Source organism: Mauremys reevesii, linkage group 15, assembly GCF_016161935.1.
Source record: "Mauremys reevesii isolate NIE-2019 linkage group 15, ASM1616193v1, whole genome shotgun sequence".
Classification (NCBI taxonomy): domain Eukaryota; kingdom Metazoa; phylum Chordata; order Testudines; family Geoemydidae; genus Mauremys; species Mauremys reevesii.
Window position 1 is genome coordinate 30,346,260 of NC_052637.1, and position 24,830 is coordinate 30,371,089.

At 51.0% G+C, this 24,830-nt stretch overlaps 2 protein-coding genes across 8 annotated transcripts in view; one reads left to right on the plus strand and one right to left on the minus strand.

Annotated features, from left to right (window-relative positions):
- The window catches only part of RECQL5 (RecQ like helicase 5), a 56,633-nt gene extending 39,172 nt beyond the window's left edge, over nt 1-17,461 (plus strand). For 5 of the 6 annotated variants that reach the window (XM_039502393.1, XM_039502391.1, XM_039502389.1 and 2 more), the window contains 12 exons: nt 3,448-3,675; nt 5,885-5,984; nt 8,262-8,298; nt 9,513-9,571; nt 9,723-9,796; nt 10,371-10,464; nt 11,048-11,188; nt 13,006-13,679; nt 13,984-14,062; nt 15,104-15,352; nt 15,869-15,941; nt 16,110-17,461. In XM_039502393.1, coding sequence (XP_039358327.1) covers nt 3,448-3,675; nt 5,885-5,984; nt 8,262-8,298; nt 9,513-9,571; nt 9,723-9,796; nt 10,371-10,464; nt 11,048-11,188; nt 13,006-13,679; nt 13,984-14,062; nt 15,104-15,352; nt 15,869-15,941; nt 16,110-16,210 — 1,909 coding nt within the window. In that variant the 3' untranslated portion in view covers nt 16,211-17,461. The remainder of the gene's footprint in view (nt 1-3,447; nt 3,676-5,884; nt 5,985-8,261; nt 8,299-9,512; nt 9,572-9,722; nt 9,797-10,370; nt 10,465-11,047; nt 11,189-13,005; nt 13,680-13,983; nt 14,063-15,103; nt 15,353-15,868; nt 15,942-16,109) is intronic. The other variant, XM_039502390.1, reaches the window with a different exon arrangement.
- A 1,777-nt stretch (nt 17,462-19,238) lies between these two features.
- MYO15B (myosin XVB) overlaps nt 19,239-24,830 on the minus strand; it is a 77,902-nt gene continuing 72,310 nt past the window's right edge. For both annotated transcript variants that reach the window (XM_039502387.1, XM_039502388.1), the window contains 5 exons: nt 24,624-24,745; nt 23,159-23,292; nt 22,531-22,664; nt 21,981-22,121; nt 19,239-20,265 (listed from right to left, as the gene is read on the minus strand). In XM_039502387.1, the coding sequence (XP_039358321.1) occupies nt 20,206-20,265; nt 21,981-22,121; nt 22,531-22,664; nt 23,159-23,292; nt 24,624-24,745 (591 nt within the window). In that variant the 3' untranslated portion in view covers nt 19,239-20,205. The remainder of the gene's footprint in view (nt 20,266-21,980; nt 22,122-22,530; nt 22,665-23,158; nt 23,293-24,623; nt 24,746-24,830) is intronic.

A 24,830-nucleotide genomic window follows, 5' to 3' on the forward strand; every position in this document is an offset into this window, starting at 1 on the left:
TGGTTGTGAAAGAGCTCTTTCTCTGAGTTCAGTGCTGCTTTGCAGGGGGATAGAAAGCCATCTTTGTAGTAGCCTCTATTCAGCTTTCAGTGACCTGGGCTCATAGTACAATTCATTCACTGTCCCGATCCCCTTACCTGGGTAGTACTGTGTTCCTTCTGACTTCAGCACGCACACTCGCACTGAGCTCGTTTGGAGCCAGCTGCTTTAGTTTCTTCACCAGCTCTTGGCTGTGTTTTCTGCTTGGTAAATCAAAGCCCCTGGGCTGCAAGAGAGTTAATAAATAGGCGGCAGTCATTATGGACTCTTTGTCGACAGAGTCTGCTTGAAATGCCTGGAGCCAACAGATACTCTGCTGGATTCCTTGCCATCTTCTGGCCAGGAATCCAGTTTTAACCCCCGCCCCCGTTCCAGGCACCTGCTTGTAGATGTCACCATTCAGACCTGCCTTTAAAAGGTAGTTTCTAATGGAGCAAATACTTCTTTTCCTCTTTTCCCTCTGTGACCATTTTGCTGCTGAAGCTGCCAAGCCAGCTAGAGTGCTTTTGGTAGAGAAGAAAAAATGGCCCCACCCAACCCTCTAATAATAGAATAGTCGTCTTTTAAATGTGTGTTGTTTTAGTTGCAAAGCCTGTTAGAGGCCAAGCCCAAGTCTGCTGTGCTACACAGATGCCCTGTGAAGTAAGTTCACTGGAGTTGCATCTTTGTAACTGACAGCAGAATGTTGTCAACTGTTTGTGGGGGTTATAACCTTAAGATGAGACTTGGCACTAAGGCCTAGATCGGGGTAGGCAACCTATAGCACGCGTGCCGAAGGCGGCACGCAAGCTGATTTTCAGTGGCACTCACACTGCCCGGGTCCTGGCTGCCGGTCCGGAGGGCTCTGCATTTTAATTTAATTTTAAATGAAGCTTCTTAAACATTTTAAAAACCTTATTTACTTTACATACAACAATAGTTTAGTTATATATTATAGACTTATAGAAAGAGACCTTCTAAAAACATTAAAACATATTACCGGCAGGTGAAACCTTAAATCAGAGTGAATAAATGAAGACTCGGCACACCACTTCGGAAAGGTTGCCTACCCCTGGCTTAGATATTCAAAAGCAAGCCATGCATCTGAAATATAGTTTTTCTCTCTGTTTCCCAAGTTCTGTGTAAATAAATTAATCATAATCATCATATTGTATGTGTCCAAAATGTGCTAGACACAATACATCAGATGCTATATATAAATCAATAATAAGCAGTGTGCCATTAATCCATTTCCATGGCCCGGCTCTAGTAGAGAGAAGTGCTGCATGTGTGAGAGGGGAGGAAAAAACCGAAAATACACCTCTACCCCGCTATAATTCATGAATTCGGCTATAATGCGGTAAAACAGTGCTCCGGGGGGGGAGGGCTGCGCACTCCGGCGGATCAAAGCAAGTTCGATACAATGCGGTTTCACCCATAACGCGGTAAGATTTTTGGCTCCCGAGGACAGCGTTATATCTGGGTAGAGGTGTACGTCAGTTGTATGCTCACTGGGGCAGGGAATGTCCTTTTTGTTCTGCGTTTGTACAGCACCTAGCACAGTGGGGTTCTGGTCCATGACTCAAGCTCATAAGCAGGATGCTAGTACAAAAAACACATAAGAATAGTGGGGGGATTTTGAGTAAAATCCCTGCAGCTGTTGATGTGTGGGAAAGTGAGGCACTTGAGAAAATGCTCCCTGTTCTAAAAAAAATCCCACACTTTTTTAGATTTAGCAAAAGCAGGTTTATGAGAAAAGTAGCAAAAATGTAGTCCGCGCTGAGGACTGGTGTCTGCTTGATTTAACAAAGTTATGGCTATTTGAAAATTGTGTCTTGAGAAAATGTCTGTCTGCACTTCGCTTAGTCACTGCTTCCCAGCTAGCTAAGGGCAGGTCTGCACTGCAGCTGGGAGCATGCTTCCTAACAGAGGGGTTCTCAAACTGGGGGTCACGAGGTTATTACATGGGGGGTCGCGAGCTGTCAGCCTCCACCCCAAACCCTGCTTTGCCTCCAGCATTTATAATGGTGTTAAATATATTAAAATGTTTTTAATTTATAGGGGGCGGGGGTCGCACTCTGAGGCTTGCTATGCGAAAAGAGTCACCAGTACAAAAGTTTGAGAACCACTCTCCTAGCGGAATAGACAGACACATGCTAGCTCTGCTCAAGCTAATGCACTAAAAATAGCCGTGAAGCCAGGGGTAGCATGGGCAGCAACATAGGCTAGCCACTTGAATACGTACCTACGGGATCCAGGCGGGTTTGTACTTGGGTGTCTAGCCTGAGTCACTGCCCATACTACCCCCAGCTACCCTACTAATTTTAGTGTGCTAGCTCGAGCAGAGCTGTGTGGACGTTGTGGCAACTCCGGCTTGACCCCCGGGGTCTGAACTCAGGTGGCTAGCCCTAGTCTTCGCCAGAGCGGCACCGGCCAGCCTGCTATTTTTGCACATTGTCTCAAGCCCTGCTAATGCAAGTGTCTGCCTGTGCTGAGAGGCTCCAGCTGGGTAAAAGAACTAGCCTAACATCCTTTGAGTTACCACTGTGATCTCCGTAACGTAAAATAAATGAGAAGCTCACCAAAACAGTGAGGGTCTGTGCAGCAAAACTGATCTAAATACATGTTTATCTCCGAACCCCAAACTGATCCAATGGAACATGTGTATCCGAGAGCCCAGAACTAGTGCAAGTGTGCGGGGCCTCTCTGTGAGACTGACTCAAGGCTGCATCTTGTGGCTCTGCTCTGACAAAAGTTAATAGTAAAACTTGGGCGTTTTCAATCAGACTTACCTCGAACTGGGTAGTAAGGGGTTGACCAATCCACAGCCATGTCGCCTCTGGCTCTTCCATTGTTTCAGCAGCCTTTGCGATCTCCCTGATTCAAATTCAGAACAAAGTCGGCTTTGGCGTATGAACAAACTAATAGGTCTGTTTTTCCCCCTTCCGCTTAGCGCTCCAAACACATAGTGTAAGGGCAGCTGAATTTCTGCTTGTGCATCGTATTGGTGTGTGTGGTAATAGTGTGTGTAACCTGGGGGGCTGGGGTGGCTGTCTGTTTGCAGTGGCGCTGCCCTTAAGGAGTGAGTATTCAACAGCGCCCGGTGTTGGCCTGACTGTGCTCTTACGGAGGTCAGTGTAAAACTCCCCTTGACTTCAGTGGGGGAGTTAGGCCAACACCGAGAGCTTCTGAAAATCCCTCCTGAAAAGTCCAAAACAGGTGAGTTTGGGACAGCCCCACGTTGCCCTTGCTATGGTGATTTCCTTCACCCCACCCCATGTTGCAGGTGTTGCAGATTTGATCTGCAGTATTACGTATCTTCCCAGACTGCTTTCAGCCCTTCCATGCCCCCCCGTACTTTACCTCCCCCTTGCAGTAATAGTTCTCCCATCAGCATGTCGCTGTTCCCTTCTTTCTCTTGTCTCCTAGATGTCGCCATGCTGCCATAGCAAAGTACTTTGGAGATGTCACCCCCCCTTGTAACAAGTGCTGTGATTACTGCAAAAACCCAGGAGCAGTGAAAAAGCAGCTGGATTCCCTGGAGCTGAGCAGCAACAGCTGGAGCAGAACCTGCATTGGACCCACAGGCTCCTCTCGGGACGCCTATGACCCAGAGCTATACGAAGGAGGGAGGAGAGGCTCTGGAGGCTTTAGCAGGTTCGGATTTGATTGCTCAGCCTCCCAGAGACTGTGGCGCGTTCTGTTGGGGAGGGTGGAGCTCCTCCTCTTTGGACCCCCCTGCTGCCAGCCCAGCTGCTCCTAATTTCAGCAGATATTTCTGTGTGGTGTTTTCTTGTCCCTTATGGTCTCAAGGCCAGGGACTTTTTTCCATACGCTGTGGCTGGCTCAATCAGATTCATATCCCTGGGAGCCAGAAGCTGTCCTCAGATGATCTAGAACAATTGATTGTCCCACAGAATGTAGCTGGTTTAAGGAACTGGCCTAAATTTTGCATCTGGGCTAGGAGACAGAGGAACTAGACTTTAGAGAGACTAACCAAGTGGCTAGTTCCAGACTTCTCCTGGATTCTAGTCCTAGCACTGACTCACTAACCTAGGGCAAGTTGCTTAACCTCTGCGTCTCTGTTTCCCCTTACCTGTAAAACAGAGATGGGTGTTGGGAAGTGTGATTAAATCTATATAGTGCTTAGCACACTTGGATGATGATGCTATAGACATGTGGCGTGGTGGTGGTGGTGGTATTAATTATTAATTTTCCCCCAGTGTCTAACTCCTATTTTGCAAGGGGATTTTGTGTTTGAACGCAAAAGGCTGTTAGCATTGCTGGGCTACAGCCATCATGTGGTCAGACACAGTGCAAGCGTCTCTGCACACTTCTACCTATGCAGCTCTGTCATGATCTGCAGCACTGACTGCCCTTCCAGCCCTCTGCTTCCACAGGTTGACACAGATTGGTAGCTTTAGTCATCAGATGACCCTGGCAGTAGGATGAGGCCAAATTACTAGTGACCCTGAGCTATACAGTAACTCCTCGCTTAACGTTGTCGTTTGTTCCTGAAACATGTGACTTTAAGCGAAACAATGTTAAGCAAATCCAATTTCCCCATAAGAATTAACGCAAATTGGGGTGGGGGCTAAGTTCCAGGGAAATTTTTTTCACCAGACAAGGACTTTATTTATATATAATTTATTTAATAAAGTGTGTGTGTGTGTGTGTGTGTGTGTGTGTGTGTATATACACACACAGACATATACATACACACACACGCAGTATAAATTTTAAACATTCAGTTTAGTACTGTACACCAGGGAATGCCTTGCTGCTAAATGATGAACTAGCACTCGGCTGAGCCCTCAAGGGTTAACACATTGTTGGTAATGTAGCGTCACACTCTACAAGGCAGCATGAATAGAGGGCGGGGAGACAGCATGGCAGACCTGAAACAGAGACACACACCCTGTGTGTGAGACAGATGCACATTGCCCCTTTAAGTACGCTGACACCACTCTAAGTACATTGCCTTTTTAAGTAGATCAGCAAGTTGAGACAGCAGCTGCTGCCAGGAAGCTCCCTCTGTCCTGAGCCCTGTCATCCTGAGCCCTGTCGTGTCCCCCAGTGCTCTGTGAAGATGAGGTACAGGACTGCGGGGAGGGGGGCACCCTGATATTAGCATCCCTTTTCCACCCCAACCCCCCTCACCCCCCCTGCACAGCAAGCAGGAGGCTCCCGGGAGCAGCTCCAAGGCAGAGGGCAGGAGCAGTGCATGGCAGTGCAGGGAGGGACAGCTGAACTACCTGGCAGTTGATAGCCTGCTGGGTGACTGCCGCGCAGGGAACTTAGGGGAATGGGGACTGCTGGTCCACCCTGGTTCCAAGCCCCCACCAGCTAGCTGCAACTGGCTGCTCTTCCTGCAAGCAGTGGACAAAGCAGGCGGCTGCCAAACAACGTTATAAGGGAGCAACTTTAAACGATCATGTTCTCTAATTGATCAGCAACATAACAACGAAACAACTTTAACCGGACCGACATTAAGTGAGGAGTTACTATATTTGAACCCAGGACTCCAAAGACACAGGCTATTGCTTTAACACAGGGCACTGCTTGCTACCTACTTTACTGATTTTGTGCTGCTTGGCTGTGCCTTCTGTTCAAAGCTGAGGTGGTCACTGAGGACCCAGCTGTGCCAGCCGTACTCGCTGTTGTTGATTTCAGTGGACTCTTAGTTGAGGAAGTACTGCTCAACTTGAGTAAGGATGGCAGAACTGAGCTCTAAGGTGTGGTCATAAAAGTCCATTGGAAAACACCTTCCTGATATGATTCAGGTTTTCTAAGGCCTTTAGACCAGCTACTGCTCCCTCTGTAGGAATTTGTATCCCTCTCCTAACTCCCCTGCCTTCTCATCCAGGTATGACGAAGGAAACCGTGGGAGCGGGGACGAAGCCAGTGAGGAAAATCGGAAACGGGAGTGGTACAACTTCTACAAAAAGCAGATGAATCTGCGTAAAGTGAGTTGACATCCCTTCTCTAAGAGATCCTAGGGCTTCTGGCCTCTGTGCAGTGTACCTGCCTCTACTGCAGACATAGCAGCTTCCTGTGACTAGCAGCAGGACAAACAATGGTGTAACAGATAAAGCCTCCCTGGGTGATCAACGGACATATTGGCAAATGAAAAACCAGAAGTCTGTAAATCTGAGAGCTAGCATAGCCCTCCCTAGTTTTACTAAATTCAGATATACAGGCCTTGTCTCCAGACTCTGGACCAGATCCTCCCATGCCAGTTTTCCTGTGGAATGGGGTGCTCCGAGGAGGAAAATGCTCCACGGTTTCCTGAACTAATTTGTCCTGAAGCCATTCTGTCTGGGGGTGTTTTCCACCCCCCACTTCAGTCACTCTGATCTCCCATGGACCTTGGAGCTCTACCAAAAGTCAGAGCCATCTGCTCAGATTCAGGAGCCGCCTGACTATTCCTCCTGCTTCCTGGAAATATGTTTCCATTAACATTCCACAGTGCAAAGTGACCTCTGCAGAAAACTTAGCACAACCTCAGTCCTCTAAGCATCCCTCCAGAGGCTGGGGGTGCAGAGGGCTGGTTGGTGGATGCTTTTCCAGCTAGCCCTCAGACCCTGGACCAATCTCCAGATGGAGATCCCTCCATTGGTAAGGGGCAGAGTAGAGGGAGGATGTGCTATGAAGATTGTTGATGGCTCCTGTACCTCTACAACTTATTGCATGGAAAAAGGTGAAGGATCTTGGGGAGTGATGGGATTCTTGTAAATGGAGGCTGGCATAAAGGGAACTAGTTTGTTATATGTAATAGATCTAACCATTTTTGGGAAATAATTATGCTGGGCCCTCTTCAAACTGCTCTCAAGGCCTGTAATTTTAAAATCCAAAAAGCTCCGGGTCTCTGATCAGGCCTTGGGGTTCAGATAATTGAATGAATAGTAGCTTTGCATCCAGCTAGGTGATAAGTCTCTGATAAACTGGGAGCCTGCATTTCTGCTCCAGGAAGAAGTGGAAAGTACAGGAGCCTGTGTCTGTGCCCTGCAGGATAAACCCTAGCACAGGCTGCCAAGAGAAGAACCAACAGTGCAGGGAAATGGCACCATCTGCCCCATATTCTTCCCCCTTCCCTCCTTCAACTCCTGTGCTCCATGTCCTGCCCCCACCCGTCTCCCCTCTGGGGATTAATGACTATTAATGGAGCAAGGGGCTGAACTCGGAAATCCACCAGTAGAGTCACGTATATTTAACCCTCTGAACCTCTAGCATCATAATGATAATACTTCCTCCTCCTCTGGAGCTTTTCAGCCCCAGATCTCAGTGCTTCAACACGAACAAATATAGCCTCACCCCACCACTGTGAGAACAGGTCAGCGTTACTCTGACCCATCTGCAGCATGGTGTAATAAGGCAGAGAGGTTAAGTGACTAGCCCAGGGCCTCTCAGTGAGCAGTGGCAGTGCTGGAAGTAGAATCCAGCCGTCCTATCTCCTAGGGCTCGTGTAGGGGAACAGTTAGTTCGCAGCAAGCTGGGGTGTGAATCTGTCCCTCACTAGCCTGCTGTGTGGACCCTGCTGATGCGCATTAACAGTTCATTGATGCGCTTTGATCTAGTCCTCTTTGAAATGGGGTGAGATCAGAGCACATTAACGAACTGCTAATGCATTTCAGCAGGGGCCCTGTGGACAGTTTGTCTGTGACAGCCTAGTGCGGAGTAGATTCACATCCCTGCTTGCTGCAAACAAATTGTTCATGTCGGCGTCCTTAGTCTTCTGCTCTGACCATGAAACTGCATTTCCTACTAGCATCACTGCTGCAGTATGGTGCCCATGTTGTCCTCAGCTCCTTAACAGTAGCTGTTGCTACATCCACCCTTGCGCCTTGCTGCTGCTGCTTGATCTGGTTTCTATAAATTGTTCCAATTGCTGCCTTTACTACACGGTTTTGATCCCATTTCCCATTTATGTGAAGAAAATCTCCTTGACGTTCTTTACGAGCTGGCCCCGCCTACTCTAGTCAAGGGGATCCTGTCTGCTTTAACATCTCTAATATTTGACTGGCCTCAGTCAGCCCCTGTGGCCTTTGCATTGCAACCCTTACCTGCTCCCCAGTCTCTTCTGTCCTTTTTGCTGCCTTCCCCGCACCTTTATAATTTTGGCATCATCCTTCCTGGAACAGGTGACTGGAGCTGCATACAGGGTCTCTCGTGTTCTCTGTAGTCCTACATATATGTTGCTCGTGATGGAAACGTTTGTCCTCTCTCTCTCTCTTTTCCTGCAGGGCAAAGAACCGGAAAAAGATGACTTTGTCCCTCCAGGTAGATCTCTCCATTGCTTTATAGTTTTACCAGATGGTCTCGATCAGTGAGAGAGTTCCATGGGGAAGGAGAACACTGCGGTTGCCTTATGTAGCACCAATATCTGGGAATAACAAAGAATGCAACTTAGTCCTCTCCTGTGGCTGGATGTTCCACAAGGAGGACACAGCTGAATCGATCCACACTCCAACTGTTGGGAACCAGGACCAGAGCAGTGGGTCCCTGGCTGTGGAACTCCTTGCTGGAAGAGGTCGGACTAAGCCCAAATCGGAGATTGTTCAGGTCAAGATGTAGAGTGCATCTTTCTGATACAGCCTGCCCCAGGGGGACACCTTTTGCCCAGTTCTGGCACCTGGGGGAGGTTTTGCTGTTTTGACCTGTGCCATTTGGAGCTTTGTTAAGCGGCAGAATTATTGCTACAGGCCAAATGGGTGCCCCACAGCAGTGGCTCTCAACCTTTCCAGATGAGTGTTCCCCTTTCAAGAGTCTGATTTGTCACCTATACCCCCAAGTTTCACCTCACTTGTATTTTTGTGTCTGATTTTGTACGTTTTTAGAAGTGTCCCAGCACACTATTACTGACAAATAGCTGACTTTCTCATTTTTACCATATAATTATAAAATAATCAATTGGAATATAAAAGCTGTACTTACATTTCAGTGTATAGTATACATGGCAGTATAAACAAATCATTGTCTATGAAATTTTAGTTTGTGCTGACTTTGCTAGTGCTTTTTATGTAGCCTCTTGTAAAACTAGGCCAATATCTAGAGGAGCTGATGTACTCCCTGGAAGATCTCTGAGTACCCCCGGAGTACACGTACCCCTGGTTAAGACCCACTGCTCTACAAAATATGTTGCTCTGCTCAACGTCCCCTTACCCCCATATCTTGCCCTGAATGAGGTTGATTTTTCTGAGAATTGAAGGCCCTGAAAGGGGCTTGCTGGGACTGAGGGCTCTTTGACGAGCAGCGAGTCTTGTGCTTATGACACAGATGTACCCACCTCAATGAAATCTCACCTCCGCTTCCTCCTGTTCCTGAACTTGTTCCCCCCACTCAAGGGGAACTTCGTAATGGCCCGTGGGTGGCGTGGTGGGAGGGCAATTCCAAGAGATACTGTACTAACACCCCGCCTGGTAAGGGTGGTGGGGTGGCATGGCAAGGAATGGAAGGGTGGAGAGCATCTCGTTAAAACATCACTTCTCTGATAGATGCAGGCTGCCCCCTGAAAGACGCTGCCAGCCGGAAAATCTCCAAACTCACGGTCAAGGTAAGGAAAGGCCTGCGTGAATTCAGTGCGGCGTTCTTACCCCCCTGCTAGTAACTCTCATCTGCCTGCTCCTTCCTGTCCCTTCAGGGGGTGTGGGAGAAAGGCAATGCCATTCCTGCAAGAGGATCTCCTCTCTCTCCTTTGGTTTTAGGCCCGAGAACACTGCTTGAAGATGTTGGTAGAAGCTCTGAGCAGCAACCAGAAGGCAGCCCCAACAGGACATGGGTATTAAACAAGGCACAGGAAGGGGTAGAGAGAGGAGGTCCTGATAGCAGGGCTCTCCTTGCTCTGAGCAAGATCATTGTGTGCAATGGTCACCCTTGTCAGTGAATCACCTCTGGGGCTCTGCAAGAAGCCTGACGTGCAGTGCTCTTCCCTCCATCCCCATTCAGATCTCCTTGCTGGGCCCCACAGCTGAGTTCAGCTCCACGGAGCATCACCAAGCCCCCTCAGAGTGCCCCGAGCCTCCTGGGTGCTAGGCCCACCAGCTCCCTTTATGGTGATTCCAGGGCTTGCTGTTCCCCTTTGCCCCACCAGAGGGGGATAGCGTACTACACAAAGTCCATGCAGACCCACACAAACCAGAGAATCGCCAAATGTGCGAGAGGAGAGAGCCATGCTTTGACGTAAATCTGCACTAAAACAGCCCCTTGACTACCATCTGCAGTTTTTACACATTTGGCTTAAATCCCAGCCCTGCTTCCGCACCAGCCCTCTCCCAACACTTCACCAACGTGAGCACTCCTCTCGCAAGTGGAGAGCTGTGTCCTACCTGAACTGACCGCAGCGTGTGTTGCAGGTCAGACCCTCACGCCTGCGCCGTGGAGATGGAGTATGAGGCTTTCAGAACCAGTAAAACGTCCAACTTGTACAAGGCAACTGTGCTAAAGAAGGTAGGGAGCTTGCAAGGGGAGGGGGAGGGAAGCTGGAGCTGCTCCCTCCCGTCCCTGGTGTCACAACTGCAATAGCCCTTGAGCATGGTACATGTTAGACTCAAGGGGCACGTTCCCACCATGTGTTCCAGCTCTCGCTCTGCCCTGCTTACCTCCCACAGGCTGTTTCTTCCTGGTGTCCCTTCCAGGAGGAGCCTTTATCTCACTGGATTCTTCCTCCCTGTTGGCTGCAGTCCAGCTGTTGATCAGAAATCCACCTGGGGCCCTTCCCATCTCAGTGAACATCCATGAAGTGCTGTAAAAACATCTGCAGCTATCGGAGAGCAACCCAGCCTTAAAAATAAGGAGGGCAGGGGGTTGCCCCAACCACCCTGTGGCCGTACCATTATTACATGGTAGAAATATCCTGAGTTGGGCTAGGCAGTTGGCTCGAGCCATCCTGGGGTAATTCATGGCCAAAAGGCAGGAGCAGCCCTTGGTGGAGACCTGCCCTTTGGCAGTGAGGATTGCGATGCATGCTGAGGAAGAGTGAGACGTAAAGACTCCACCATTGGGCGATGTTGTTCTTCTCTTCTAACCCAAGGTAGCGGAGATCAACAAAGCCTCGAAAGAAGGGGAGCTGTATCCAGCATTCGGGTCAGGAGCAGGTGACGGCAGCAGCCCCAGGACGAAGTCTGAACCCTCAGCTGAAGACGGCTTTCTCCCCGCATCCCAAGTCTATTCGGTGAGTACAGGTGGCTGCTGCACGGAACGATGACAGGGCTTGCAAAACCTATTGCCTGGAAGTATTGTGGCCGTGTCAAATATCACGTGCCCAACTGGTTGTATGAAAACACCCAATGCCTGAGCTAGAAACGGCCCAGGCAGTTTTTGGCTAGGCTGTATAATGTGCTTGAGGCGAAGCTGGGCAGAGAGGAAAAGGTGCACAATGGGTTTTGGGGTATGGTTCTTTGCAAGGTGTGTTGCTTAGCTTTGGCTGAGTGTTTGTGGTGGAATGTTTTCCCTCTCCTCCTGTACACAGTGCTCTTGTGGTGAGGACAGCCCAACCCCCTTGTCGTGCGGGTCTCCTGCTTTTCAGCCTGTATTTTGCCAAAGAGGCTCCCCTCCTATCTAACTTGTCATCACTCAACCAAGGATGCTGCCCGTCCCTGTATTCTGGGGCTACAGCTTCCCCCCACCCCCGTCCCCCTTACTGTGCAGCCATGACTGCTCTGATGTGTCTGCTTCTGGTTTTAGACAGTGTGAAAGGAATGTGCTGCAGAGTGGCACCAACACAACTGGCAGAGCCAACGCTAGACCTGGCAGTCATTGGCAGACTCCATCCAGCGACACTGGACTGGCTGGCTTAAGCTCTGTAGCTCGTTACCTATCACTAATCCCTCTCCTCTCCCACTGCCAGATCCAACCCCAGAGCGGTGGTGGCTGAAAGCTGTTACCATCTCGTGGCTTTTCAGTGGCTGTGTGAAGTGGGTTCGCTGGGCTCAGCACAGCGACCAAGAGCTCACATTGCAGAAACCACTCTTGGTACTGCCTGCACCTTTGTTGGCAGCCTCAGCAGAGAGGCTGCAGGACGTCAGAGAGTGTAAGGCTGGACTGAACTATCCCTCAGCCCAGCGTGGTGATTCCTCTGGGTCAGGGTGAAGCACTTTGGGAGGGGAAATTCGTCCTGCTGCTTCCTGTGCTGTGGGGAGCTCTGCTGGCCAGGGCTGTGAATCTGGGTTCTTTCACATTCGTTGGCAGCTCCTGCACATTGCTGTAAGCCAGGGCACATGGCTGGTGTGGTTCATAGATGCCCCCAATACCTGCCTCTTGTGCCACAAGAGGGAGAGCTTGGCACACAGCTGCCTGCAGCGTGCCCTAGTGCAGCCCCTCTCCCAGCTCCTCCAGAGCCTCCTGCTGAGGTTCTGGCTGTGTTTGTCCCCACATCTCCTATATACCCATCCCCTCCATGGCCCCATGATGTCACAAGTTCTCCTCAGCTGCCTCCTGGCTCTGGCCAAGATGGCCATCCATTCCAAACTCAGCAGGGAGGTTCTCTGTGACTGGAGGGGTCTTCCTCCATTCCCTGGCATTTCTTGCCTCTGGGTAGCATCCACCGATGCCTTGGTCTCCTTTGCAGAGCAGTGGGCATTCTCCGGTGTTCTCTGCGCGGTGTGCCCGTCCAGTTCCCTTGTTTTGCACCTTTGTCCTCCAGTTTTATCATTGTTTGGTTCCAGGGAATCACTTTTCTGGGTCATGTGGCCCCTCCCTCACCTGAGAGGGCAGGCCGTTAGGTTGGTGGCTCTACCCACTGCCTTCCTGAACTCTAACAGACAGTACCTTTCACCAGCAGTAAAGTCACAAGTCAAAATTAAGCCATCTCCATTGACTTGTGAATAACCCTCCTGTGACAAACCATGTGCACGTAATGGAAGGAACCAAGTCTCCATTTTGTGTGTCCCAGTGGGGTGGGTGGGTGTGTACACAGGGAGACAACATCCTTGGCAATGCCTTTGTAACCCTCTTGTGCCCTCCCTCTGTCTCCTTCCCTTCTCTTCGTAGTTTAAACCCAAGCGGATAGGAGCTGGGTTTCGAAAGAGTTCCAGCTTGTTCCAGACTGCTGCCGAACTGCTGAAGACAAAGGAGGAGAGTGATGCGAAGCCTGTGGCGAGGGAAGCGGATAGTCCAAACTGGCACGGTGACAGCGAACGTGATTCAGAAATGGCCAGAGTCTCTGTCGTCAAGAGCAAAGAAAGGGTGGCCAAAGTAGTACACGAAAGTGCTGTGGAAGCAATACAGGCCCATGACCAGAAGGGACAGCAACCCAGTCCAGATGCAGATGCCTCTCTGTCGGATAGCCCTACCAAGAAGGCAAAGCTCACCAAGAAGCAACAGCTGTTAGCAGAAGCAGCCAGAAAAGAATCCCAGAACATTTCTAAATTCTTCTCTCTCACCAAAGCTGGGCTTAAAACCTCAGGATGTGCCTCGGCAGAGGAAGACGATTGTCCTGTGAGTGAGCTATCTCTGTCTCTTTCTCAAAGAGTATGTCAGGAGAAAGAGGAACCTCAGGGAAAAGATGTCTCAGGAGGAGCTTCGGCCGGGCAACCGCAGATGGAGGACCATGAGTCAAGGAAGATGGAGGAAGCACTGACTGAGAGAAGTCAGGACTTGGAGTCGAAACACGACCCTGGATCTGAAGCCACACAAGCGGGATTAGATGGTCAAACAAAACCAAGGTGAGAGAGCTCTTGAGGTCCTGCTGCATTCTTTCCTGCTTTGCCCAGTCCATCCCACAGCGGTGTCTTGTTAGCTAATTACACACGCAGCCCTTTGTGCTGCATTGATGGAGAGCTGCCATGATAGTATTTAATCAGTGTTATAACTCTGAGCTGGTCTGGGCAGGGCGCCTCGTTCACGCTTTACTGAAATCTCTGCCGCTCGCTAAATATTAGCCTGGTGAAGTCTTCATCTCATAGCAAGTCCCTGTCATTGAATAATCAAACCAGCAGAAATGATCTTGTCCTTTCCCTCCATTCTCAGCAGTGACAAAGCTGGTATAGAAATCGAAACAACCTGCGCTGGGGAACGTCAAGGCAGGAAGAGGCCAGGATCAGATGAGGTGAGACCTTCATGAATTTCATTTTCCTCCCCTCTGTCTGCTCAGCGTTGTGCCCAGCTTCTCTCTGGAAATGACATGCCTGGTCTAAACCTCACCTGGCAGGATCAGTCATCCAGGTGTAGTCCAGTCTCGATCCCAGCAGAGAGCAGCAATATGGTCTGTGTGGGAGCCTGCACTCCTGGGATCTAAGCCCGGCTCTGCCACTGATGCACAGCGTGGCTCAGGCAAGGCACTTTTGGCATGGTTCTCGGAGGTGCTGGGCACCCACAGCTCTGACCGAAATCTGTGGACGCTGCGGGTGCTCAGCACGTCTGGCAATCAGGCCCTTCACCTCTGTGTCACTTTCCCCCTCTGAGAGATGTAGACGATGATACCTACTGTCACCTGATGCAAGTGTCTCCACCCCTCTGTCACAGCTAGCAAAGTGATGCTTGATCAGTTGAGGGCAGCCACCAAAGCTGACTCTATGGGCCAGTCAGTACTGGGTGATCGTGCAGCCAGGGCTGAGCACCCTGCCTGGCCTTGCAGCCCCTAGCCCAGGGTTTGACATCCGTGACCGCCCCAAGACCTGGCTCCCCTGGCTGGGCTGAATTTGAGTGGGGCACTAACTGTTTCGCTCAAAAGCAGAGCAAATTGCCCTTGTGGATCTATCCCAGGCCTCACTTCCTGCAGAATCTAGCTAGGTTCACCCCAGTGGGGTTCCCAGTAGGTATCCAAGAAGATTTCCCCAGCCCTCTTTCCTCCAAGCACTTAGGCACAGCAGTCCCTGGAGAGGTGAATCCCACAGGATTTCTTCTAAGGTCCTTTTCCTTTGTGATGGGGACAGCGGGGCTGCTTAGATTAATGCCTCGAGTACCTGCCCCGTGACTAGCCCAGGGCCTGTCTCCAGGGGACTGAGTTGGCTACATATATTCCTGCATGGCATTCTCTGTGGGAGCAGCTTGCAGGCTGGCATGGGGATGCTTCTGCCTCACGTGGCAGCTTGGGCCTAGGAGTCTGAAACTGCTGCATGAACGGCTGCTCCTCTTCGTGCTGGTCTAGGATCTGGAGAGCCCTGCGACAAAGAGGTTGCAGGCGGCAGCATCTTCCGTCCTGTCGCAAGCAGAGGGCAAAGGCATGGGCCCAGTGAAGAAGAAGGTGACTTTTGATCCGAGTTTGTCACAGGTTGATAAAGAAGGAACCACCAAGACCATCCAGCCAGCGACCAAAGGCGTGTCCCTTAAAGAGACAGCAGATATTGTCGTCAAATACTTGACCCCTTTCTACAAGGGTGGTAAATTTGCTTCCAAGGTAGGGCACAGACAACAGCTTTCTCTGTCAGGAGGAGACCAGAGCTGTGTCTCCTAAGGCCGTTTGGGATGGGGGGTGAGGGGTGCATGATGCTGGTGGGTGTTCAGATTTAACCACGGGGTCTTGCTGCTACTTGGTGGTAGGGTGCGTCCCCACCTGCCTTAGTGACCCAAGAAGTCAGACCCATTCTGGAGAGGAATGGGGGTGGTGACTGCCATGGTGCTACGGGGACCCCAGTTATTCACTTTGGATTTTAAAAAGCAAAAACTGAGCCAGGAACTAAGAGCAAATTCAGCCCTTGTCTATTTTTACCCTGAGCGTCTCCACGTACAACGGGGCCCTGATCTCGCTTGTGAACATTAAGCACCACTGTAATACAAACAACAGTTGTTTCTGTTACGGCCCAATGGTGCTAGAGGCTGTGCAAAGGATGCAAACCTACACTGATTGTGTGATGAGAGGGTGATGCAGCCATGGGTAACCTTCGCTCTGCACTTTGATTTCTCTACCCTGCAGGAACTGTTCAAGGGATTTGCCCGACACCTCTCCCACTTACTGACTGAGGAGAAGAATCCTGTCCGCAAGGCTGGTGAGTCGCCACGTGGGGCGAGGGGGAGATGTGGCTGTGGGGTGGTATCATGTAGACAGCTGGGGATATACTGGTACTAAATGGGTCAATGACCTGTGGGGGGGGGGGGGGCAAGTGCTGCAGATTCTGCCAGTCTCTCCTCAAAGGGGATGTCCCCTCTCTTTGCAGTGAAAGAAGAAGCACAGAGACTCATCAAGGAGTTTTTCAAAACCCGAGTCAGGTGTGAAAATGAGACAGACTGGCAAGTGCTGCCCAGCTCGGAAAGATGATACTGGTTCTCCAGCTATGTCCATTCCCTGCTGCAGTCGGTGGAACCGAAGGCTCATGGAGACACAGGGGAGTTTTCCATTCATGTTGCTGCTGTTCTCCATGGCATCTGTGCCATGGGTGTGGCCTTGAGAACATCTCTGGGGAGGTGATCCCCGGGAATTTGTCTGCGGAGCTCTCCGGTGCCTAAGGGACGATGAAGTCCTTCAACAGCCCTTGCTAAGAGGTCTGGTGTCTGCCAATGCTGCGTAGCTCTGTGGCCTCTCTCAGCCGTGCTGTGATGCAGCCCGCTGCTGCCGGCTGAGAAGGGCTTAGAATTGCAGACTCTGATTCCAAGTTGGGTGTGAATCCCGCTGCTCCCCACAAGTGTCTCTGATCCTCCCCACCCACCCCTCCTTGCCCCCCTCCCTTGCCTTTTTATTTAAATGTTACCAATAGAAGCCTTACGCTGAAAACACATTCAAAGGCCCACGCTTTGCTCAGGGTTTGTTGATGGGAGCTGACGGTTAAGTTCCTAGAGGGGACGTTTATTTTGAAAAAATGTTTCGGTTTAGACGATGGGACGTGCAGCGTCTCCTTTCTCAAAGCTGGGGATCCCCTGCAGGCTTTTTTTTTTTTTTAAAAACCACCTTGAAGTTTGGTTTTACTCTCGCCAGCTCTGTGTGCTCGTTAACTGGTGTGGGCATTCGTGCCTGAGCCTGGACAGACTGGCAGCTCTCTCACAACCCCCCCTTGGTTGTGCATTATAAGGGGCAGCATCAAAGTCGATGCACTCCCTAGTATTTGCTTATAGCCCCTGGAAGCCATATCCCCTCACTGTGCCTAAACCAGGGCCTTAGGACAGAGGATGCTGCTGCTGGTACAGCCAATTACCCACCCACTGCTGTGGCACTTGTAGATCCAGTAGCTGTGGTGCATCTGCTGCTATATTTATGCGAGGGCCTGAACTGGAGAGAGTCGGTGAGTCGTAACATGACCCTAGTGTGCCCAGGATTGTCTTTCACACTTAGTTTTTATGGGGCTCTGCCTTTGCTCTATGCCTAGAGAAGATATTGGCCTTGCTAGCATTAATGCTGCTGAATCAACCTGCAATCTTAGAAGCCAGGAATGGAACAGGCTTCTGAATAGCTTGTACTCGGGGAAACTGGGCTTTTATATGTTACCGGAGGGTGCATGGTAAACTGACAATAAACTGAACGTCACAGTTGCGCTGGGCTCTCTTTGCCTAGTTCCTGCTGTTTCATTACACGTGATGAGCGCTGCTGTTCCTGGTTACCTTACTGAGCACGCACGGAGCGTTACACCGTGAACGCCTGGGTAAAAGCAGAGTCACTTGTCCCTTGAACCACCAACTGATGAACTGAATGTTAGGAGCTGGTGGCTAGGACTGGGCAGTCGTGTTTGGAACACACAATTCTTCTCTTCCCCGAGAAGTAGTTAGCTGCTAGCTGGAATCTCTGGGCAGACCTCGAAGAGCCAGCCTCCATTGGCAGCTAGCCTGAGTTTCCAGCAGCTCCAGCTCCCATTAGTTTTTGAGGGGTGGGGTAAAATGAGTTAGCTGTGCAGTGTGTCTTAGACGTTTCTGCTTTTATCTGTGCCCTTGCTGCTTGAGCTGCAGCAGCATGTGTGCTTTTGCTAAGTAGTGGCTTTCAACACCCCCGATGCTCCAGAACTGCATGGTCACATCCCAGGCATAGCAGCCTGTTGTGCTGCAGTAAGGTAAGTACTTTACATGCTGTTATTATTGTGGACTAAGATCTTTGCCTTGCCCTTAAAAATCCCCTGGAACTCTTCCTGGGAGTAGAGGATTGCCTCCCTCTGCTTATCCAAGACTTCCCAGCAGCGGGGGGTGTTTGGTTGTCTACCTACCTTTAGTCCTCAGAGGTACTCTGGCCGTAGCTTGTCAGTCCATGGGATCCTGGTGGTTCCCTTGTTAGTGTTCTGTACCGCCCCTGAGGGCTGAAAGGGGTAGGAGAAGCTGCCTCCTTCCATGCTGACTAGGGGCTCCAGCCAGGAAACACATAGGGCGCCCCCTGGGGTGGGTGAGGGAGATTGATAGGTTTATAAGAAGGGAACTGGCAGAGGGTGTTAGATCCAGAGCATCTCTTTCCTCTGCTGTCAAGTGTCCTGTTTCTCTTCCTCCCTCTAGTCTTTCACAGTGCCCTGGTGCTGCACCTGCCCCTTCCAAGGCCCTGGGAGAAGGGAGGGTGGGGCCAGTTTGTTAGAACTGCCTCGTGCGTGTGTGTGTGTGTGTGTTTTGGGGGGGAGGTAAAGAATATAGAGGCAACAGGCCTAAAGCAGTGGGGGCCATTTCAAAGGTGAAGGTTGACTTGCCCTGAGGATGGTTTTGTTTCTGCTAATGGTTCATGCTGTACTTTATACTCTGCTGTGTTTAATGGTTCATGCTGTACTTTGCTTAGGGAGAGGACCAGCCAACAGAACGCCTGGCTTCTAGTGCCAGCGAATCAGGAAGCCATTTGAGCACTCTGACAAAGCGGCCAACCCTCTTAGCACACGGGCTGCTGGGGACTGAATGGGCACTTTGACACTGCACTATAGCACTCTCCAGCTGAGGCTCCCTTTCTTCCTTCCCCCCCTGCAAGAGGTTGTCATGCCCCTGGAAAAGTCAGCCATGGGGCAGCTGGAGCATGGGCCGCTAGAGTGCAAGAGTCATTCATGGCTCAAACCGGGAGACAGCAGCAGCAAGGAAAACCTTTTAGTCTCCATGCCCCTGTAGTCGTTGGCGTTAGTTACAATATGGACCCTTGGCTACCAGGAACTGCTGCCTTTGCCAACTCCCATCACATTATCCCCAGTGAATTCTTAGTGGGTGGCCAATGTTCACGCGCTGAGCATCAGGGCTGGCTTTCAACAGCTGGCCCAAGGGGCCCTGTTCATCCCCAGCCTGCTCATGCTTTTCAAATGCCCCAGAAAGTGCCCCTGAGCCCCCACTGACAGAACAGCCTCTTTGCCTAGTGCACGTGGAAGCCAACGGTTTTATTTTCATAGCTCCAAAAACTGGAAGGAACCAAGACTTTAATAATTTATTGGTTATTAAATATTTCATTGATTTTTTTTTTCCCCGCACAGAAGCATAAACACCTCTCCCCCAGCTGGAGATCTAGAGTAATAAAATAAATTAAGGATTTATTTTTACATTCTGATTTTTCCTCCTCTGTCAGGGAGGGAAATTTGTATCTTAGTTCGCTGGGCAAGTAGACATCATTTAAATATACAGCTGTACAGTCAGACTGAGTTCTTCAGCGTAGAAAGAAAAAGAAACATACTGGCCATCTGAACAGTGTAAGAAATCGAGTAGCCGTCAACAGTCTTACCATTGCAGCTCAAAGTCTGCCTTGGCACACAGGGTAACTGCATATTGACACTCACTGACCAGCTCTGTGATAATGTCAAAGAGCTGCCACCAAAGAGGCCGCTCTCAGGAATTTAATGCCAGTAGATGGAGTTGTATCTTTTTCTTGGAGATGCGAAATCTCTCACAAGTACCAGACTCCCCTGCTGCTGCCATGTGTGAGTTTGTTGTTAGTGCTAAAAAGGACTGCAGTGCTGTACCTTGAAGTCTCTGGGCTGCTCCTCTCCACTTGCTTGTAGCAGCTTGTGAAAGACCAGGGCCTTGTTCCATTGCAGGCTCTGCTCTGGCTGGGGAGACCACGCAACTCCAAAGGACTCTGAATGGGAGTGAGGTGCGAACCAAGCCTGGGGCGGGAAGGGATGAGCAGCAGCACTACGGCGGAGGTCCAGGTTCTGGCACGTGGTGGTGCAGAAGTAAGGTGACCAAACAGCTTGGACGACAGGCTGGCAAGGGAGTGGCAGCCTTGGAAAGCAGGAGAGGGGAGTGTGCTGCTAGAACAAGGCGGCTGGAGAGCAGGATGGTGAATGGGACTAGCCCTGCCACAGGCCAGTGTGAGGAGTGCTTGATCAGCTGTCCAAGCTGAGGACAGCCCTGTTCTGCTTCGCCGTCTTCCAGCCTGGCTCTCTAGTGCTGAGATTCTCCCTCCTCCATGATGACTGTGATTGTGTGGTACAGTTCCTTGGCCTGTAGAGATTACAGCCCAGTAGAAGAAATTCCCTGAACACCGCAGCCCCTACCTGTCCTGTGCCCTTCGCTTCCTCCCCTCTCCTTTGCACCAACAGAGGCTACATCCTGCCTCTGCCAAACCAGCAGGGCTGGGCTTAAACCCCAGGCCTTCTCTTGGCAAAGCAGCTGCTGTTGGTTTTTTTAAGGTGGAACCATTTTAACCCTTTCCAGGGGCCCCCTGCAATGCCTTGGGTAAGATCATATTGCTACCTGTGCTTTTTCTTTTAAAGATCTTGCCCAATACTTCACAACCAGCATGTAAGCCAGATGCCAAGGGAAATGCTTAGACCCTGGTTGCTGGCTATAACTCTTAGGGGATTTGTTTATTCCACTATCGCTGGGGGGGCAGGGAATGACTGTTCTGTGCTGCTGCAAGAAGAGGGGCATTCACTGACTCACGACAAGGCTGGTAGCTGAATGGGGGGGTCGTAATTCTAGCCTTCCAAAGTGAAATTTCAGGTTTGTCTGAGGGGAGCCCCGAGTAGCTGGGGCACTCCATCGACCCTGCACTATCCCCATGTGGCTACACTTCAGTGTGCTGAGCTAAAGCACACAAAGGTGCTCATGCCATGGAGTACGAGTATCCACACAGAGAGACGGTTCATGCCCTCTCTTTCTCTGCACTAAGGCTACGTCTGTGCTGGCGCTGTAGGGGGTAAGTACCAACTCAGGCAGACAAACCCTCACTAGCTCTGAGCCCGTTAGGTGCTAAAACTAGAAAGGTGGCTGCAGTGACTCCACAGGCTAACTGCCCCGAGTTCATTCCTGCCTGAAACCATAGGGATGTACTCAGAGCGGTTAGCTCCTGGCACCACCTCGGCTACATGTCTGTTTGTAGCACACTCGTGTGGGACTGGCTCCCTGAGCTGGAAATACCTTCCAGCTCTGGCGTAGACATACCCTACCCTCTGTGTGTAGACGAGCCCATCGAGGTTTAGCAGCCCTAGAGCCTGCTGCTGGAATTATACCCCCTGCACTAAACTAACTTCTCCTTTTTATTTAATACAATTCATTAAGCAGAGCGCCAGCTCCAGGCCTGAGCCTGTTCCTTACACAAGGAAAAGCCATCACTAATTACAAGGCAGTTTTCCTGCTCAAGGCTTTAGCAGCTGCTATTTCCTCCTCCAACCAGGGCCCAGTGTCTCACGCTGCACCCACTGCAGGAGCCTGAATGCTGGTCCTGCCCAGCAAAAAGCCTGCGAGCTCTCCGATCAAATGTGAGAGCGATGCAGCAGCTGCAGGTAGTGCTAGGGAAGGTGCTGCTGTGTTCTGGGAACCTCGGAGGATCACAAACGGTACAGGATGAGGAAAGATTTTTCATCTTTAAATGAAACAGGCCAGTTTGGATGGAACATGACCCGTGATGGGCTGTGGAGTGGCTCTAGCCTGCCACCCTCTACTACACAGGGATGCCTAGTTGAGTACAGTTCCCAGCACGATACCCACAATGCTGTTTGGCTGAAGGGGGAGCAGTGGATGCTGGGAACTGTAGTTCACAGAGCCCCTATCTCTGAGCTAGGGGAAGGCTCTAGAGCTGTCAACCGCGGTCTCAGTTGGACAAAGTGTGGGCACCAGTGGGCTGGAGAAACCAACTGAGACAGGATTAAATATCATCCCAATAACTACGTTCATTGACATGGCCAGTAGCAGGCAGTGCTCAGGGCTCTCTTTACCTGGTGCAGTTCAAACCACATGGTCTGAGGATTGTCCACAGAGCCATAGTTCACTTCCAGACCCGGCACCCCAGAGTCATCCAAAGGCCGCAGGGTTCGCATCCTCTGCAATTCCTTCAGCGGGATGCGGCAGCAGAGCTCCTGTGCCCAGGGAGAGAAACCGCCATCAGAGGGGCTGCTCCAGTGCAGGACACGGGGACTCAGGAGCCAAGTGCCCTCAACACCCCACCTCTAGTGCAGGCTTTCGCCATAATCATGTAAATACAGAATGTTAAGAAAGCAGAGCTCAGCCCTCGAGCCTCTTCTAAGCCAGTGCAGGGCTATAGGACACGTCTCGGAAAAAACACCGAGCCAGAGTCCTGGGTGGGTCCTGGTGCCAGCTTACCTCCACGCTCGCTGTGTAGGGGGCGGCAGGGAATGGACAAAGTCCACTGGTTTTGTCCCCTGCCGTGGACTCCGACTTATGTGAGAAAGAGAAAGTTCGCACAAAGCCAGTGCACGAGTGGGCCAAGGTAGCGAGATACTGACCCCGGCGCTCTAGGCAGCATACCTGGGACCTGCTGGCCACAATGATGATCTGGTCCCTATTCACTCCCAGGACACAGGGTAGAGGAATCCTGGGCTCGCTGCACCGCTCCACGGGGTACGCGTTGTAGCCGAAGAGGGGCAGCTGGATCACGTGCTCTGCAGGAAGGGAGACTGTACTAATGCCTATGTCCAAAATCTGCAGCACGCTACGTGAGACAGCGCTAAACGCTGCACCCACCCAAGCGCTTGTTTGCAAATCAAGCAGTGATAATGGCAACTCCCCGTCCCCTCACTGCAGCCCCATGCTGGCTTTATTCATGCCCTGTCCTTTGAAGAACAGTAAATACGCACAAAACCAGAACCCCATGAAAAGCTCTTAAGGGTTTTGCATGGGCCCTGGCAGGCCTCCAAAGAGCGCCAAGGCCAGAGGTGGGGACCCTCTATGCCGAATGCCCTGGCCCCAGGCCAAGCTCAGGTTCCTTGGTCCTGGGCTCGTCAAGGCTTTAAGGATCATTGCCAACTTTGCAAATAGCACCTGGTGGGAAACACGAAGCCAGCGCAAAGGTGGCATCCACTGAGCCCAGGCATCGAGTAGTGCTAGGAGCTCTTCCCTTTCCTCTCCCAAGGGCCCCTGTCCACAGTCGCCTCACCTACAAACTGGATCTTTGCCTCCTGCTGTCCGAGTGGCTTCATGGTTTCCAGCAGCCAGTTGACTTGGCTTTGGAGAGCCTGTGGGTTGATGAGCTGGAGCACAGGCGTTGGGGCATAGTCCATCAACTCCTGACTAACCAGACAAGCAGAGAACATAAGGACATGCCTGCACGGACAGTTACTGCATGGCAAGCGGGGTGCCGAGCTCCAGCGCTCCAGCTGGCCACACACTAACTCAGCACGCACTAGGGAACAGGGAGTGCGCATCAGCAGGCTCCACATACGCCATTAGTGCGCGGCCGGCTGCACTGCTGTACAGGTGCTCCCCGGTGTGCTGGGCAGTAAGTGTTCACTTAGACATGCCTTAACTCACTTCCATGCGGGGTTAGCAGAGAAGAAGCACCCAGGACTAGTTGAGGGCATCAAGAGGACATGAGAGCAGTTTCTAGGGGCAGGGATGGGGTAGGTGGACTAAGTTATGCTTGAGTTAGACACAGACGAAACAATGGGGACATCCAGCTTCAGCAGGAAAGAAACGTATACACCAGCGAAGGGCAAGCCGGTGCCCAGTGAAATAATTTACTTCCCAAAGACAACTAGCACTATTTGAATGAAGGTTGCAGCATTGCAATAGAACTAGATGGTGTTTTATAGATTGGGGGCTCTGGGGCCACCTGTGCCCCTAAACCAAATAGCACTTTACACCTCACCCCCGTCCTGGCTTACTGGAGGGCCTTTACGGCTTCCCCCTCAAGCAGACATTCCGGACCACCTAGTACCCCAGAGCCAGGATGGTTCATCTCCACCAGCGCTGGCTCATGGGAATTTCAAAGATGCTTCCACCTCTGCCAACACCACCCCATTCTACACAGGGTCCGAGGACACTGTAAGGGAGCCTGCAAATGAAGCTCACAGCTGGTGGAGGGAATCTTTGTCTCCGTGCCCTTTGTCCCTGCAGCCACCTTTAGGCAACCTTCATCCATATTTATTAGATGCCTAAATATGGTGCCTAACGTTAGTGAAAATTTTGCCCTAATGAGAGAGAACAAGGGAACATTCAATAAAACTGAAAGGCAATGAGTTTAAACCGGATCAGAGGAAACCCGTCACACTCAAGTCATTGTAACCTTGCGGGACTTTCTGCCACAAAGTACCAATGATTATAAGAACTTAGTAGAATTTTTTTTAAAAGATGTTACGTGGCTACTGAGAATATTCACAGGTCGGTTAAGAGTGTAAGAGGGATGTAAACCCTCATGCTTCCAGGCATGAGCCAGCCACCAAGTGCCTGGGGTCAGGAAGGAACTTCCCATACAGCCAGGTTATTCCATAATTATCCACTGCAGGGTTTCTTGCATCTTGCTTTGAAGCATCAAGACAGGACTCTGGACTACCTAGAACACTGCTTGGGTCCAGGCTGGCCACCCCTGGGTTCCTCTGGAAACCCCCCAGAGACTGACTTACTTGGATGGTGGGGAGCCCAGTCCTTTGGCCCAGTGCTGGAAAAGGGCCATGGTGCCCACCTGCTTCTCCAGTTCACTGTTGTAGTTCAGCAAGAGCTTCCCTTTCAGGTAATCCCGCTGTACCTGAGAGCAAGCACAGCACAGGGGAAGCTTGCCAGCTGCTAAGAACGGGCCTGGATGGCCTCCCGCGGCAGAGGCCTGGAATCTG